The following is an 18,185-nucleotide window of genomic DNA, read 5'->3' as shown; positions in this document are numbered from 1 at the left end:
GGGATGCGCAGGTGCACTGTCCAGAAGAAGGAGAGCCTTTACCTGATTGTGTCATATTCCCAGTGTCTTCGTCTGATAACAGATGACCTCCTTGACAAAGTGCTAGTGAAACCAGTCTTTGAAGATCTTGGCTGTGAACCAAGTCTTCACAAAATGGTACCACACAACAGGAAGGACATCCATCAACCCACAAAGGCACCGAGGCTGCTTTGCAGGGCCAATGATAACGGGCTTGAGCCGGTGCATGGCATTGGCACAACACAAAGCAGATATCCGTTGCTTGGAGAACTTGCGTCCAGGTACACGCTTCTCCGTCTCCTCTGATAGGGTGTTCGTTGGCAGCAGCAATAGAACAGACCAGTTTTGTCAGCATTGTAAACCTGACCGAGAGTGAGGCCCTCCCTGTCAATCAAGCCCTTCAACTTCTGCCGGAACCCTTCTACTCCCTCCATGTTGGTGTCCAAAGCTTCGCCATTGGCCTTTTGGTTGGTGTCTCAACTTGAAAGCGAAGAGCCAACCCTTGTATGCCTTGAAGTCTGGGATGTCAGGAACCTTGCAAACTTCTCAGCAGCAGCCTTCAGCTCCATACCATGCATCAGCACACCAGCAGCACATTGCTGACGATACCAAATCAGCATGGAGCGGTCGACTTATGCAAGCCCTGGAGGGTACATAATCTTCCTCTGCATGTTGCATTTGGTCTTTGATGCGAAGTTTGCCGTGTACTGGGTAAGTTTGTCCCGAGATTTCTTGATATCGAACAAGGTAGAGAGGGCGAGGTTGAATTCTTGGAGGATGTGGGACGTCGACCATCCCGCATCCACCTTCTCCAATATCCCCCTCTTCTTCTCCAGAGTCAGAACCACTCATTTCCTCTTGTTGGGCGGCGGGGTCATCGTCACACACACAAGTAAGAGGCAGCAGAGGAACAGCAGTGCCTGCAGCAGGCAGGGCACCACCACAAAGGCAAGCACATGGGCAGCCGTAGTGACAAGTGTGAAGTCACAATGGTAGGTAGGCAGGACGTGGGGGGGATGCAGGAGTGCTCTACCAGACGTCGGGGGAACTACGCGCCAAAACACAGCTGCTTGTCACCGCGCAGCAAACTCAAAGTAGGGTTGAAAACATATCGGTTTTCTTTTGTATTTTTTATGTTTTTTGGTCATTTTTGGTGTCCGAGGACCCGAGCCAAAAATGTCCGGGACTTGAGGTGTCCGGGACTCGGGTGTCTGGGTCTTACAGGGATTACTGTACTGTTACTGTACCAGCCAGCACTATAAATGGTTTCCTGGTATACAGGAAACCATTAGGCTTGTCACTGGGAGTAGAGTCACTTGATGAGGATAGAAGAGCAATAAAAAGTGACAGAAAGGATGGGAGAAATAGGGAATGAGGGGAGTGGACACAGAAAAGAATGATAAAGGTGAAGGAAGAAGGCAGCACAGCATCAACCGTGTGGATAACGGTCTCCACTGCCGGCAAAAAAATTAACAGCTACATGTACACAGCAAAAGGCAACTGATATCCTATGTATAACCACAGTGAGATCTGACCTACTGTACTGTACATATCCAGCTCCACAAGATTTATGGTCTAAATCAAAGACACTCTAAAGGGTGTCCACAATGTCCTGTTACTCCTATTACTCCTAAATAAATTACAGTACTTTTACAGTATACTCAGATACAGGGTAGTACAATTTTTAATAACCATAAGCACATTACTGTATAGTACACATAAATAATGACAGCAGTCTCAACTGTCCTATGGATCACCTACAATGAACTCTAATTTTTATAACAGGGTAGTTCACCAGTGGCTAATTACACTTGGCAACTACCCGTAAATTACACTACATAACACAGAACGGGCTCAATTTGGTTAAGTCAGGGGGGCATCTTTCCCATTCTTGTAACAAGTCTTGTTCGTAAGGATGTTCAAAATTATATCAGTCACAAGCTATTGTCTGTAACATTTTACTCATTAGCAGAAAAGCAGAATGACCAATTTGGGAGCTTTTATAGCTATTTCTTGACATCATTAAGTTCACTGTAAACTACATGGGTAAGGGAAGTAACTCTACAGTATTTTGAATGGTGTTTGTGATAAGTGGGTGCATAAGTGATGTAGTGGTATCAGAGGCAGACTGAGAGATAATGCTGATTTCATGTGTGCAGTGTGAAAGGACTGATCTTGTTGGCCAGTCTCTTAAATGTGTGGAAGAGTTTTGTCATTTGGGGGAAGCGTTATATGCTGGAGGTGGGGCTGGAGCAAACTCTGTTGCTAGGGTAAGGAGTGGAAGAAGTAAGATCAGGTACCTGTTGCCTCTCCTGACAATGAGAGGGCTCTCCCTCCATGCTAAGGGATCTTTGTATGTGGCACGTGTTACGAGTGTAATGCTGTATGAGAGTGAGACCTGGGTAGTAATGGAAGAGGATACTCGAAGGCTCAAACGTACATAAATGACAATGATCAGATAGATTCACAGTGCATCCTAGAATGCAAGGCCTGAGGGGACTAGGATTATGACTGGAAATTTGACAGGTGAGATGGGACTGAAGTGCACTGATGCTGTGATGAGGAGGGGCAGACTGAAATTGTCTGGGCATGTTGCGCAGATGGAGGATGACAACTGGGTGCGTAAAGCAAGAAGTGTGGATGTCAAAGGCTGAGCTGTGAGAGGAAGACTGAAAAAGACCTGGGACAATGTCACAGAGTGTGACCTCAGGGATAAGAGACTGAACAATAGGTAGGCTGCCTGAGATCAAGCAGCAAAGACAGCTGCCATTAGGTGACCAAGACCGATGCATGCAAGTATTTTGGAGCCTTTATAAAAGATACTACACGATGAAATGGCATGACAGCATACAGGATACATGTTCTGCTACATGTCTGAGTGGCAAGCACACAGAGGAGAACATCTGTAGTACAGTAATCAGCTATCCATCAACTACAGGTACAGTATAGATGCTATCAGATCAACCTGGACTGTTTGTTGCAACGAATACTTTACTAAGAGAAAGGGAAACACCTTAGGACTAGTCAAGTGGACAGATATAGTTTAAAAGTAACAAATGAAGGTATGGAATGGATGAGACTAGGGCCAAAGGATCATGTCAATTGGAAGAACTATGTATGGAGGAGTAAATGACAGAGGTTTCACACCCCTTTGTAAAATTCAGTTGATGGACTGATTACAGTGATCCCTTGGTTACTGCACATAACTGGAACTGTGCTTAAAACATGATAACGAAATTGCGTGACAGAAAAACCACAGGATCTATGGAATTTACCCTAAATGGAACTGGACACCCCACCTGAAAACTCACAGTTTTCCTTTTACAGCAATTTAGACCCAATACATATATAGCCTACATACTGTTGTGGTAAGCGTCAGAAACACACAGAGGAATGGTGAATAGAAAATGATGAAAAGGGCACAATAAGGGAGAAACTTGTACCACATAGTGACCTGAGATGGGCCTGAGGTTAGGGATTTTCAGGCTATGAGGTGGAGAGTTAGTGGTCTCCACCACCTGGGATTAACTCCTCGAGTAGGGCGTCATCTTTGAATCCCTCAAAACCAGCAGAAGCCACAGATTTTGCACTATCATTGTCGGAAAAAAAAAAAAAAAAAAAAAACTGCAACAACGGCTGGAGTGCAGATTTTCATCTAGCAGTGATAACAAAAGCCACTAGAACCAGGGTTGGAAAAAAAAAACATTTTTTTTTTTTTTTAAGAATACCCAACCCACTGGGTTTTTTGGGGGTTTTATTGGGTTTTATTGTTTTGTTTCTTATTCCTGATATTTATATGCAAATCAGTTAAAATAAGCAATTAAAAAGAAATTTTCAGTGAAACAGAAGGTTTAAAGAGTAATATAAAGAACAGGCACTTGTTTAAGACATGTTTTTGTTACAAGTTGGTCCAATTGGACAAAGCCTCTGTTAACTTGTACTGTACAGGAAATGGACAGGTACGGTAGGCTTGACTACTCCTGACTCAGTACTCAGTGTCTCAATCTCAGTTCCTCCATTGCATTGAGAGGACGACAGCAACAAAATGTCTGCTGGTAGCATCAGAAAAAAGGCAACAGAATGTGATGAAGTTGATATTTTAGAAAATGAAAAACAAAATGCAAGCTGCAAATACTATCTATCTATCTATCTATAGCCTGACACCCTAATCCCGCAAAGGGTGGCCGCAGACAAAACGCCTCCAAGTCATTCTGTCACCCACCATTTGACTCCCCTCCCCCCAACTCACCCCCCCCTCCCTCATATACCTCTCAACTCCATCCCTCCACCTCATCCTCGGTCTACCCCTCCCTCTCCCTCCCACCACCTCACCCACATACACCCTCTTAGTCAGTCTTTCACTCTCCATCCTCTCCACATGTCCAAACCACCTCAGTGTATTTCTCCTAATCTTTTCAACCACATCCACATCTACCCCACAACGTTCCTTCACTTCTTCATTCGTCAACCTGTCCCTCCATGTCACTCCACATGCTCCTCTCAAGTAACTCATTTCCACTGCTCTCACTCTTGACTTGTTCCCCTCTTGCAAGGTCCACGCCTCGCTTCCATACGTCAGGGTAGGGATCACAATACCATCATGCAGAGACTCCTTAACTTCCATACTCACCTCCCTATTTCTCATCACTGCTTTCAGTGTGCCAACAACCTTCCTTCCCTGATGTACCCTTTCACGTACTTCATCCCCCAAAGTTCCATCCTTACTCATCACACTGCCCAAGTACTTGAATGCACTCACATTCTCCATATCCTCACCATCCAACCTCACTGCACACTCTGTGACTTCATTCCTCTCAAACACCATAACTTTACTTTTGTTTACATTAACTTTCAGCTTCCTCCTCCTACACACTGTCCCAAATTCATTCACCAAACCTTGCAACTCCCATTCATCTTCACTCAACAATACTGTATCATCAGCAAACAGCAACACTGGAAGCTTCCAAATCTCATCCTCATTCATTAGGGCCACCCCCACATCCACTGCCCTACCTTGTACCTCCTTTACAACCCCATCCATATATATATTAAACAGCCATGGAGACATTACACACCCCTGTTTCAGTCCCACACTGAGATCAAAGAACTCACTCAGCTCACCATCCACTCGCACCGTAGCCCTAGCTCCCTCGTACATACTCTTCACAGCACTCAACAATTTCCCCTCCACTCCATATATTCTTAATACCTTCCACATACCTTTCCTATCTATTCTGTCATAAGCTTTCTCCAAGTCCATGAAGGCAGCGTACACTTTCCTGCAACCAGATAATAAGATCAAAATGGGTTTTAAAATTTGAATGTATAGGCCCTATGTATGTAGACCTCATTTATCAATATGATGTGAACCTACATTTTGTATGTAAAAAAAAAAAAAAAAAAGGGGGGGGGTTTAATGCCAACCATGACTATAACCAAGACGGTGATGACCAAGGAATCACTTATTTAAAAAAAAAAAAAAAAAAAAAAAAAAAAAAAAAGCCAAACAGCAACAGCAACATGTACAAAAGGCAGACTTGGAAATGTTCATGAGCCAGTTGGAGAAAGTAGATACAGAAAGTTAATCCAAAATGTTACAAGAACCTCACTAAGTGTGCTGTGAAGAGAAACTCTGAAGGCATTAACAGATTTATGAGCAAAAACACTATCAAGTACAGCATTCCAGAGGTTTACATATCATAAGGAAAAGAACTGAGAGCTACAGTCAATAGAACTACGCATATGTGCAAGCTTGTACCTTTGGCCATGAGTATATACAATAAGTACCAAAATGAATACATCATATGTGGTAACACTACTCTCAAAAAGAAAAATTTCCCAACATTTTATTAGATCAGCACAGACTAAACGACCCTGAATAGAGCAGAGATCACCTTCTTTCAAACGAGACCTGGCGACTTACCAGATACTGTCAGTGTGTCTCATTCTTGTTCTCTGGACAGATTCTATGAGTCTTCAATTGCCAAAATACCCAATGTTCCACATGCATGTTCCATACTCCAGTATGTCTAATATGGAATATGAAGGGGGACAACATAAAGTCCTCACCCCTATATACTGCACTGTTAAGCAAATTAGCAATCCTGCAGCCTTGTTGACAACAGACTTAACGTGCATGCGAAAATGAAGAGAAATATCATTAGAACCCCTAGATCTTTATGGGAGCTGACCATCAGAATGTACTGACTGTCAAGAGAATACCTGGCAAAAGGGCCATGCCCTGCAGCAGAACAGAGCCCCTGGTAAATCTAAGTAAAGCACATTTGTTAGGATTTAATGAGATGCTCCCTGAATCTTGAGATGGAAGAGACACAGCCTAGATCACACTAACAACTGGGGAGATCAGCTGCTGTACAAGAAAGAGGTGGGCAGTGGACATGATGATTAATTTTGAAATCATCAGCAAATACTTTGCAACTGTTAACTATTGTTAACCCATAGGCGCCAGTCAACGTCATATGACGAGTTGGTAGTGGCCTACGGTCCACGTCATATGAAGTTTTAATTTTTCGCGGGCATGTTTGAACTTCGTAGCATGCCATATGAACTCAGAGTATGGATGGATGGATGGATGGATGGAATAGTTGGTGAGTGGGGTGTGCTTGCTGAGATAGATGAGAATGGGAGTGCGTTAGTGGACATTTGTGCTGGGAGGGGGTTGGTGATAGCCAATACCCTCTTCAGGCATAAAATGATCCACAGGTATATATACATGGCGAGTGATGAGAAGGGTGGGTGGTGAACTGAATGAAAGGAAGGCAATGATTGATTATGTGTGTGCGGATGAAAGGATGCGAAGATGTGTAAACGATGCAAGAGTGTATAGAGGTTGGGGGAGTGGACTTTCTGACCACTACTTGGTGGTGGCCAGAATTAGAATGCAAGTAAGATGGAGGAATAGAAGAAGGGAAAGACAAGAGGAAGGAGTAGTTGCAAGGAGAGTGGAAAGGTTACAAGAGGATGAGAAAAAGGCAGAGTATAAGAGAGAAGTGGAGGAACGATTGGGCAAATATGAATTGGAGCAGATGGGAGACGTGGAAGGTGTGTGTAAGATATTTACAGAAGAAATATGTGCAGCATGTGATGTGGTGTGTGGAAGGAAGAGAAGACGGAGGGGGGTGCAAGGAACAGCGTGGTGGACTGAAAAGGTGAAACAGGCTGTGGCACAAAAGAAGAAAGCATACAATGAATGGATGAGAAATAGGAGCGTGGAAGAAGTTGAGAGGCGGAAGAGAGAGTTATATGTGGAAGGAAAGAGAGAGGTGAAAAGATTAGTAAGAGAGAGTAAGAAGAGAGTGGATGAGGAATCTGGAAGGAATTTGAGTGTAAAGTGGAGGGACTGTAAGAAAATGTTCTGGAGAGAAGTGAAAAGAGTAAGACAGGGTGGAAGTGAAGTTAGCAGGGGAGTGAAAGATAAAAATGGTAGATTACTAGTGGAGAAGGGAGAAAAAGTGAGCAGATGGAGAGAACACTTTAAGGAATTGTTGAACGTAGAGGATAGAAGTAATGCGAGTATAAGTGGCTGGGGAATGGCTGGGAGAAGGAGGGAGGTGAGAAGACAGGAAGAAATCAGTAGGATAGAAGTTGTGGAGGCAATGAAGAAAGTTAAATCGGGGAAAGCCCCAGGAATTGATGGAGTGTGTGGTGAAATGCTGAAGCATGGGGGAGAGATAGTAGTAGAATGGATGTGGAAGATGTGCAGATTGGCCTGGGAGGAAGGTAGAGTCCCAGAGGATTGGAAGTCAGGTATAATTATTCCCTTGTACAAAGGAAAAGGGGAAAAAGAAGTGTGTGGTAATCATAGGGGCATTTGTCTTCTTAATATAATAGGAAAAGTGTATGGTAGGATACTTATAGACAGAGTTAGAGAAAGAACAGAGAAATTAGTTGGAGAAGAACAGGGAGGCTTTAGGAAGGGAAGAGGTTGTGTAGATCAGATATTCATTCTTAGATCTTTAGTGGAAAAGTTTCTAGAGAAGGGAAAGAAGTTGTATGTGGCTTTCATGGATTTGGAGAAAGCATATGACAGGGTGGATAGACAAGGATTGTGGAAAGTGTTAAGAATATATGGAGTAGATGGGAAGTTGTTGAATGCTGTGAAGAGTATGTACGATGGTGCGAAGGCTGCAGTGCGTGTGGATGGTGAACTAAGTGAATTTTTCTCCTTGAAAGTTGGTTTGAAACAGGGATGTGTCATATCTCCATGGTTGTTCAATCTGTACATGGATGGGGTAATAAAAGAGGTACAAGGTAGGGTAGTGGATGTTGGAGTGGCCCTGGTGAGAGAGGATAGTGTTTGGAAACTTCCTGTACTGTTGTTTGCAGATGATACTGTGTTGTTGAGTGAAGACGAAGGGGAGCTGCAAGGCTTGGTGGATGAGTTTGAGAGAGTGTGTAAGAAACGGAATCTAAAGGTGAATGTAGGGAAGAGTAAAGTGATGGTCTTTGAGAGAGGTGAAGTTAGTGAATGTTCAGCGAGGCTGGATGGTGAGGAATTGGAAAATGTGAGTACGTTTAAGTACTTGGGTAGTGTGATGAGTAAGGATGGAGGTTTGGAGGGCGAAGTGCTTGAAAGGGTACAGCAGGGAAGAAAGGTTGCTGGTTCTTTGAAAGCAGTGATAAGAAACAGGGAAGTGAGCATGGAAGTAAAAAAGTTACTACATGACAGTACTGTGATACCAACTCTAACGTACGGAAGTGAAGCTTGGACATTGTTGGAAGGACACAAGTCAAGAGTGAGAGCAGTGAAAATGAGTTATTTAAGAAGAGCCTGTGGAGTCACGTGGAGAGACAGGCTGACGAATGAGGATATAAAGGAGCGTTGTGGTGTGGATGTGGATGTGATAGGAAGCGTTATGAGGAACACACTGAGGTGGTTTGGCCATGTGGAGAGGATGGAGGGTGAAAGACTGACAGAGTGTATGTGAGCGAGGTGGAAGGGGGAAGAGGGAGGGGAAGGCCGAGGATGAGATGGAGGGATGGGGTGGAGAGGTATATGAGAGAGGGGGGTGTGAGTTGGGAGCAGGGCAGTGATATGGCAGGGGACAGGGCGACTTGGAGGCGATTTGTTTGAGGCCACCCCAAACGGGATTGAGGCGTCTGGCAATAGATAGATAGATAGATAAATAGTATTATCCCAGCATGGCTGGTGTGTGGGGTCACGCTGGCTGGCTGGGGGAGGGGGCGGGGATGTGGGTGGGGAAGGGGTGGGAAGGCAGCCCAGCAGCGAGGAGGACCGTGATGGTGAGCAGTGGGAGGCTGGCATAGGGAGAGTGTGGCCTTGGAACCAGCTGATGCTGGTTCGGGGTAGGGGTAGGGGTCGGGAAGGGTAGGGTGGGGTGGGGTGGTGGGGAGGGCTACTAGGGGGCCCTGAGGGGTGTGGGGGAGAGTGTATGGGTGCTTAAGTACACTTGTACTGACCATAGCCTGCCTTTAGGAAGTATCACATTGTCAAGAAGTACTAAAAACAGTGAAATAATGTGTAAATAATTGTGAATACCTAAACAGACATAAGTATGTTAGAAAATAAGTATCATGGAAAACATAAAATAAGCCAATCTTTATTAGTTACTTTCTTGTGTCTTTTGCTATTTTAGTTGTAATATTGTGTTCACACGGCATTGTGAATTAGTAAGAGAAACAAAGACACACTCAACACTTATTTTGGTGCAAGATAACCATCCCTCCTCCCTCCACCACCACCACCAACACACCACCGCGACCTTGAACACACTCAGCCCACCGCCATGCACCGGCTCCCTCACACCACACCACCACCTCCGAATCGCCAACAGAGAGTAAATACACATTTTTTATGTGTTTTCTGTCATTTGATTGATTTGTAGTGAATATATATATATATATATATATATATATATATATATATATATATATATATATATATATATATATATATATATATATATATATATATATATATATATATATATATATACATATATATATATATATATATATATATATATATATATATATATATATATATATATATATATATACCAGTGTATACAGTATATATATATATATATATATATATATATATATATACATATATATATATATATATATATATATATATATATATATATATATATATACCAGTGTATACAGTATATATATATATATATATATATATATATATATATATATATATATATATACAGGGTGTTCCAGAAATATGTGCCGAAAATCAGGGGATGTATTCCTGACACATAATTGAATGTAAATTACTAAATGACCATATTAGCAAATCTCAATATTTTTCGAGTTACAGCACCTAACAGGTCTGCGTGAATGTTTCTGACTCCGGGAATTGCTCGTAAATGAAACATTTACCAAGGACAACGTGATGTATTAACAAAATAAAACAGTATTTCCAGTATGACATTAACATTTACAGTAAATGTTCAAAATTCCACCCTCCTTGCTCGATTCACGATGCAGCCCGTCGCAGAAGTGACTGACGCACACGTTCAAAGACCCCAGGATTGTTTCGTACACGTGCCACGCTGTCCTCCACACGGCGCCACAATTCCTCACGGTTTGGAACGTCTGTAGCGTACACTTCGCTTTTAATGTGTCTCCACAGGTAGAAGTCCAGGGGAGTGATGTCAGGCGACCGAGGTGGCCATGACACTGGGCCGCCTTGCCCAATCCATCGTCCAGGAAACACATAATTTAAGTAATCCCTTGTAATATGCCAATAATGGGCCAGAGCACCATCATGCTTAAACCACATATCCTTCTCCGTATTCCAATGGGCACATCCTCCAGCAGCGGTGGTAGTGGGTCCTCAAGAAAACGTCTGTATGTTGCACCATTCAGCCGCTGGGGTAGAAGGTATGGACCAATCAGATAGTCACCAATGATGCCTGCCCATACATTGATTGCAAATCGTACCTGATGACCTTGTCGAGTCATTACATGTGGGTTGTCACCAGACCAAATATGCCGGTTATGTAAATTAATGGTGCCATGTAGTGGTATCAGAGGTAGACTGCGAGATAATGCTGATTTTATGTGTACGGCGTGCCGGGGTGAGCAGGTGGAGATCGTCAGACGTGAAAGAATTGAACTTGCTGGTGAATCTCTTGAGTGTGTGGAAGAGTTTTGTTATTTAGGAGACATGTTGTGTGCTGGAGGTGGGGCTGGAGCTAGCTCTGTGGCTAGGGTGAGAAGTGGTTGGAAGAAGTTCAGGGAGCTCTTGCCTCTCCTGACATTGAGGGGGCTCTCCCTACGTGCTAAGGGGTCTTTGTATGCAGCTTGTGTTAGGAGTGTAATGCTGTATGGCAGTGAGACCTGGGCAGTGAAGGAGGAAGACATTCGCCGGCTCAGACGTACAGAAATGACAATGATTAGGTGGATGTGCAGTGCGTCCCTGTGTCCAAGGCCTGGAGGGGCTGGGTTTACAATGGAAGAGTTGAGAGGTAGGATGGGACTGGAGTGTATTGGTGTTGTGATGAGGAGAGGTAGATTGAGGTGGTTTGGACATGTGGAGAGGATGGGGGATGATAGTTGGGTGAGGAAGGTGAGAAGTGTTAATATTGGGGGTGGGGTTATGAGGGGTAGACCGAGAAAGACATGGGACGAGGTCATTAAGTGTGACCTTAGGGTTAAGGGACTGAACAGGGAGGCTGCAATGGATCGTGCAGCATGGAGAGCCGCCATTAGGTGACCAAGGCCGACACATGCAAGCATGTTGGAGCCTTTAAAAATGAAAACGAAAACGATCTCTCCCGAATGTTGTCTCATCAGTAAATAGCACAAGTGCTGGAGATTGACAGTTTTCAGCATGCACAGTCACTGGCAAAACTGCATCCTTGGAAGATAGTCCACATCAGTTAAAACTTGTACTTTCTGATGGTGGTATGGATGTAGATGATGTTGATGTAAAGTCCGCCACACTGTCACCACTGGCAGCTGCAGAGCATGAGCAATCTGTTGAGTACATATTTCAGGATCATCCTCAATCATTTGTAGTATCCGGTCCTCTATGTTGTCCATGTGAATGTCCCGTGGTCGTCCTCTGTCACCCGGAATTGCATGCTGACGAACGGTACCAGTCTCACGTATACGACGATCAACTGCGAGAAATGTTTGCCAGTGTGGCACTCTGCGGTTCGGACAACGTTCCCTGTACAGCCGTACTGCTGCTGCAGCATTACCCCTAGCTTCACCCAGTGTCAGGTGCATATCTGCATAGTCACCATTGCAGTATTGCTCCATGTCTGCTTGTGCGTGATTCTCTAAAACTGATTGATCCACATGTTCAGCTCTCGATCTCTGGTAGACGGGTGTTGCTGGGTGAGTGAACACCCGTCCTTCCACTACCCCTCGACATCATCTTGATGGTTCGCCACCTCCACCCTTCCTTCCTCATACACCAGCTCCACTCAACCACCCAACAACACCTTTGTCGTTTATGGCATGTTACCACGTAAAGGGTGATAACACTATCTGATACTGCACACACGAACGTATCATTATGATTCTTATTACTAACTTATGTACAGGCTATCACATACTGTACATTCTACAGCTTTTGGCACATTCCTGACAAACTTGTCAACTTTGCTGTGTGCTGTATTACTTTATGGTCGTTAAGTAATTTCACATCTGTCTCAGGCATTTTGTACAATCCCTGGATTTAAACACATTCCTGGCAGACCTCTGAGGTGCTGTAACTCAAAAACTATTGAGAATTGAAAATATGGTCATTTAGTAATTTACATTCAATTATGTGTCAGGAGTACATCCCCTGATTTTCGGAACATATTTCTGGAACACCCTGTATATATATATATATATATATATATATATTTGGGGGAAATTTGATTTTCCTGAAAATAACCTGGTCCTGGGATGTGGATAGGCCTACCCGTGCCCGGTGCCTAGAGTTAAAGGTAAATGGTTTACATAAACAAGAAACAGCAGAGGGCCCAAAACAGATCCCTACGGAACTCCATTCTTTACATGTCTGGGATTTCTACAAACAACAGAAACAGAGACAGACGTAGTTCTGAAAGACAGGAAGTCCCTTAGCCACTGTAGGATTACAACTGAAACACCTAAACAAGATAGTTTTTGTACAGGACAGTATGAATTACTACATCAAAGGCTTTGGGGCTGTCAAACATAATTAGATAATTAAATAACCAGCACCAAGCCTAAGATTACATTGTTACAGGTAATCAGAGGCTCATCTTCGGTTCACCTCCTACTGAAGACGCAAAACTCAGCATGAGATAAAAGGCTGTTAGTTTGTAAATAACTGTACAGTCCATCCACCCCTATGCATTCTAGGATTTTGTAACATATTAAAATCATGCTTTTCAGTCTATAATACAGATTTAGAGGGATATATGGGGGGGGGAGGGAAGAGCGACCACTTGCTTCGGAGATAATCCAATTTCAAGGATTTGCTAAAAGAAAATCATGTAAAAGGGTTGGAGAAGACCTGGACAAAATTTAAGAAGCAGTGGGTGTAAACCATCTGATCCCTTGATGGAACTAGGATCTAGTTCAGAAAGTTCTGGGAGAGATCACCTACTGATATGTCTACTGATTAAAAAATTCCACAGTGTGTTTGATGGGGAGCGGATCTCAGTTCCCTGTCCGTGAAATCAGAAGCAGAGCTGTCTGCAAACAGCTCAGCCATGTCTCTGCAGCTCTCAGTAAGCGAGCCATCTGCCAACCAAAGTGGACCAACAGATATAGTACCAGCTTCATTCTATGTATACCATATATATAATGGTGAAAAAATTTAACAAGAAAATTTTCATACCCTTTGTAGGAGTTTCTGAAGAAGTTCCTGAAGTGGGAATTAATATTATTGTATTAATAAAGTTCACTAGAGCCACTGAAGCTTCAGGAGGTCAATGTCCACAAAACACTATATTCCTTATATACTGTACTTGCCACAATCTAGTCTGGTCTCATTTAAGATAACATGGGGGTTTATATGAATAAGTTTGAAATTAGGATGTCACTGGGGGATGAAGGAATCAATCTGTGGCTTCAGAATGTTCAGTAACAAAAATATTGCATCAGCTAACAGATGAGTGGATGAGAAACGGGTGTGGAAGAAGTTGAGAGACGTAGGAGAAAGTTATATGTAGAGAGGAAGACAGAGGTGAAAAAATTAGTAAGAGGAAGTAAGAAGAGAGTGGATGACGAATATGGAAGGAATTTTACTGTAAAGTGGAAGGAATGTAAGAAAATGTTCTAGAAAAAGGTAAAGAGAGTTAGACAGGGTGTCAGTGAAGTTAGTTAGGGGGTGAAAGATAAAAACGGTACATTACCAGTGAAGAAGGAAGAAAAAGTGAACAGATGGGGACAGCACTTTAAGGCATTGTTGAACACAGAGAATGGAAGTAATGCGAGTATAAGTGGCTGGGGAATGGCTGGGAGAAGGAGGGAAGTGAGAAGAGAGGAAGAAATCAGCAAGAAGGAAGTTGTGGAAGCAATGAAGAAAGTCAAAATGGGGAAAGCCCCAGGAATGGATGGAGTGTGTGGTAAAATGCTGAAATATGGGGGAGAGGTAGTAGAATGAATATGGAAGATTTGCAGACTGGCCTGGGAGGAGGGTAGAGTCCCGAAGATTGGAAGTCAGGTACCGGTATAATTATTCCCCTGTACAGAGGAAAAATGGAAAAAGAAGTGTGTGGTAATCATAAGGACATTTGTCTTCTTGGTTTAATAGGCAGAGTATATGGTAGGAAACTTACTGACATTGACAGAGTTAGGGAAAAAACAGTGGAATTAGTTGGAGAAGGATAGGGAGGTTTTAGGAAGGGAAAAGGTTGTGTAGATCAGTTATTCATCCTTAAGTCTTTAGCAGAAAAGTTTCTGGAGAAGGGAAAGAAGTTGAATGCAACCTTCATGGATTTTGGCATATTACAGGGTGGATAGACAAGGACTGTGGAAAGTATTCAAAATATATGGAGTAGATGGGAAGTTGTTGAAGGCTGTGAAGAGTATGTATGAGGGTGCTAAGGCTGCAGTGCGTGTGGATAGTGAACTGAGTGAATTTTTCTATCTGAAGGTTGGATTGAAACAGGGATGCGTCATGTCTACATGGTTGTTCATTTTGTACATGGATGAGTTTATAAAAGAGATGCAAGGCAGGACAGTAGATGTTGGAGTGGCCCTCATGAGAGAGGGCAGTATTTGGAAACTCCCTGTACTGTTGTTTGCAGATGATACTGTGTTGTTAGGTGGGGACAAAAGGGAGCTGCAAGGCTTGGTGGATGAGTTTGGGAAAGTACGGTATGTAAGAGACGGATTCTAAAGGTTAAAGGGAAGAGTAAAGCTATAGTCTCCAAGAGGGGTGAAGTCAGTGAATGTATAGTAAGGTTGGATGAGAAGGAAATAGAAAATGTGAGTGCATATAAAGTGTGATGAGAAAGGATGGAAGTTTAGAGGGTGAAGTGCTTGAAAGGGTACAACAAGGAAGAAAGGTTGCTGGTTCCTTGAAAGCAGTGATAAGAAACAGGGAAGTGAGCATGGAAGTGAAAAAGTTACTACAGTACATGACAGTATTGTGATACCAACTTTAAAGTATGGAAGTGAAGCTTGGACCTTGTTGGAGGGACAGAAGTCAAGTGTGAGGGCTGTGGAAATGAGTTCTTTGAGAAGAGCATGTGGAGTCACATGGATAGACAGACTGACAAATGAAGAAGTGAAGGATCGTTGTGGTGTGGATGTGGATGTGATAGGAAGTGTTAGGAGAAACACACTGAGGTGGTTTGGCCATATGGAAAATGAGACACTAATGAGGAGAGTATGTGTGTGAGGTGGAGGGGGAGGCCAAGGATGAGATGGAGGGATGGAGTGGAGAGGTATATGAGAGAGGGGTGTGTGAGCTGGAAGCAGGGCAGTGAAATGGCAGGGGACAGAGCAACATGGAGGCGATTTGTTTGTGGACACCCCTTCCAGGATTAAGGCATCTGGCAATAGATAGATAGATAGATAGATAGTCATAAGTCTCTCACATTCTGATATATTAATTTCTTTTATCTAAGTTTCATTCATTCATTTTAGCCAAAAACAGAATTACGAGATTTTAATGTTTTTTAATATTTTAGACAATTCTAAAACAATTATCTTCTATGGCATTTTTGTCACAAATTATTTTTATTTTACTCTTCAAGATAACCTAACCTAACCTTCAGGAGTAAAATAAAAATAATTTGCGATGAAAATGCCAGTGTCTTAGAAGTCTAAAATATCGAAAAAAAAAAAAAAAAAAGGATCAAAATCTCGTAATTCTGTTTCTGGCTGAAACGAAAACAGGACCGCTGTATCTAGGATCAGTGATGGTTTTGCCCACGTTATGTACCACTACCTAACATTTTTTCACGTTAAGGGAATGATACAATTAGCCTGTGAGAGGTAATCCCTTTAAAACAAAAAAAAAATTATTTGTTAATGGGAGCTTTCCTGCAATCTGTTCAGACTGAACATAAATTTTATCAAGATGACATTGAAATAGTTTGCTTGCACTGCACTATCTTCCAAGTCAACATACAATTTCTGGCTCGAAATATCTTACCAGCACATATGAATCCAGCAGCCCACGATGAATATCAGTAAGTTTAACTGCTGCCCTAATAAATTCCTTCCAGTCATCAACCGTTTCTTCGCTGACACTTATAAAGTTTGGCATGGTTTGTACTCTTATCAGGAACTTGAAATTCTACGTGCTTCCGCGTCACTTCGCCGTCAACACATGAATGAATTTTGAAGGACGACTTCCCGTCAGGACAATTCGCATCCAAGACGATTCCCCGTCATTCTATAAATATACTTAATTCTATAATAACTAATTTTCATGGGGAGCTATCAAGGTCTGTGTTCATTCAGTGACGCAGGCTTTGGATATTATAAGGTGCACTTGTAGTCAGTAATTAACTTGTTTCTACTTCACTGGAGTCTACTTTGAAATATATTCTGGCGTCTCCCATAGCTGTCTTCATTAATTTCTATTGGTATTACAACATCCTGGGTGTATTTTAAGACGACTTTGAAGAGATACAAGTACATGTTCATCTAAAAAAATAATACCTAATAACGTCTTGACCATGGACGCAAAGTTGCAAACCATGGGGAAAGGTTTGGCTGAGCCTCAACATGTCACAACATGAGTCGCGTTTTCGCGAAATTTTCAAGTCAAGTTCTTGATATACTGATTAAAATGCAGAATAGCGCCACAGGGGGCGCCCCGACACCCCCACAAGGAGCCCGCAGAGGAGCATTGACAGCGCGCCGGGTCTTGGAGCGACAACGGCATAAGTCCGCCCGGGCCGCGCGCCACTATGACCCGGAGCTCACCCGCCGCCACTAAAATGCCCGCCGCCGGACCATCCACCCCGACACCCCCCACCCCGCCACCGGGCCACCACCACCCCACCACCCTAGGAAGGGACAACGGGGGGGCTAATGACCCAGGGCAAGAGGGTCACCCAACCACCACTGACCTGTGCCTCTTCTCCCCGCAACTGCCCCGACGCCAGGTGGGCTGGATCCGAGACAACCTCACCGGCGGGCTAACTATCGACAGCAGTGGGGTGGGACTGATAAAAAATCAGTCCCTAGTAGCTTTTTGGCGACGGCCATAGTTACACCCCTTAAGGGCAGGAGGTCCCTTGGTGAGCCACGAGGTGTCCCCACCTCTGCCACAGTGAGCCACGAGGAACACCACCCTCTGCCACAATTTTGGTGAGCCACGAGGGGCCAGTACCAAGGCCGTCTACAGTTTTCAGGCCTAGAAGATGAGTCACAGACGCGCTGACACGTGACATCGGTGGATCCAGCTACCTGCACCACGCCAGGGGTCAGTGGTGATTGACATGCGCTAGTGGGAGGTCACGCCAATTTGCTCAGCATTGTTTATTCCCGCAATCATCTGTATATTCCTCACGCATTGTGTTGGCCACTTCTTACTATTTTGTGTGATAATGCCACACTGTTGTTGTGTGCCAAATTGCAATGGGAACTATAGAACTGGCCCAAAAGTTAGTGTGTATTCCTTTCCCAAGGACGAAACTCTCCGCTACAAATGGATTTGCGCCATCAAACGAGAGAATTTCACCCCAACTCACAGCAGCAGGGTAAGTACAACATTA

The 18,185-nt window shown here is 43.4% G+C and overlaps 1 protein-coding gene across 1 annotated transcript in view; it reads right to left on the bottom strand.

Moving 5' to 3' along the window:
* LOC145395000 (methyltransferase-like protein 25B) overlaps window positions 1-16,726 on the bottom strand; it is a 351,111-nt gene extending 334,385 nt beyond the window's left edge. Inside the window, exon 1 of the mRNA XM_080268744.1 lies at window positions 16,613-16,726. Coding sequence (XP_080124870.1) covers window positions 16,613-16,726 — 114 coding nt within the window. The remainder of the gene's footprint in view (window positions 1-16,612) is intronic.
* Window positions 16,727-18,185: the final 1,459 nt, after the last annotated feature.

The sequence above is a fragment of the Coenobita brevimanus genome, chromosome 29, assembly GCF_032717465.1.
Source record: "Coenobita brevimanus isolate Jiangsu-jjx chromosome 29, ASM3271746v2, whole genome shotgun sequence".
Taxonomy (NCBI): Eukaryota; Metazoa; Arthropoda; class Malacostraca; order Decapoda; family Coenobitidae; genus Coenobita; species Coenobita brevimanus.
This window is presented reverse-complemented; position numbering and strand designations above follow the sequence as displayed.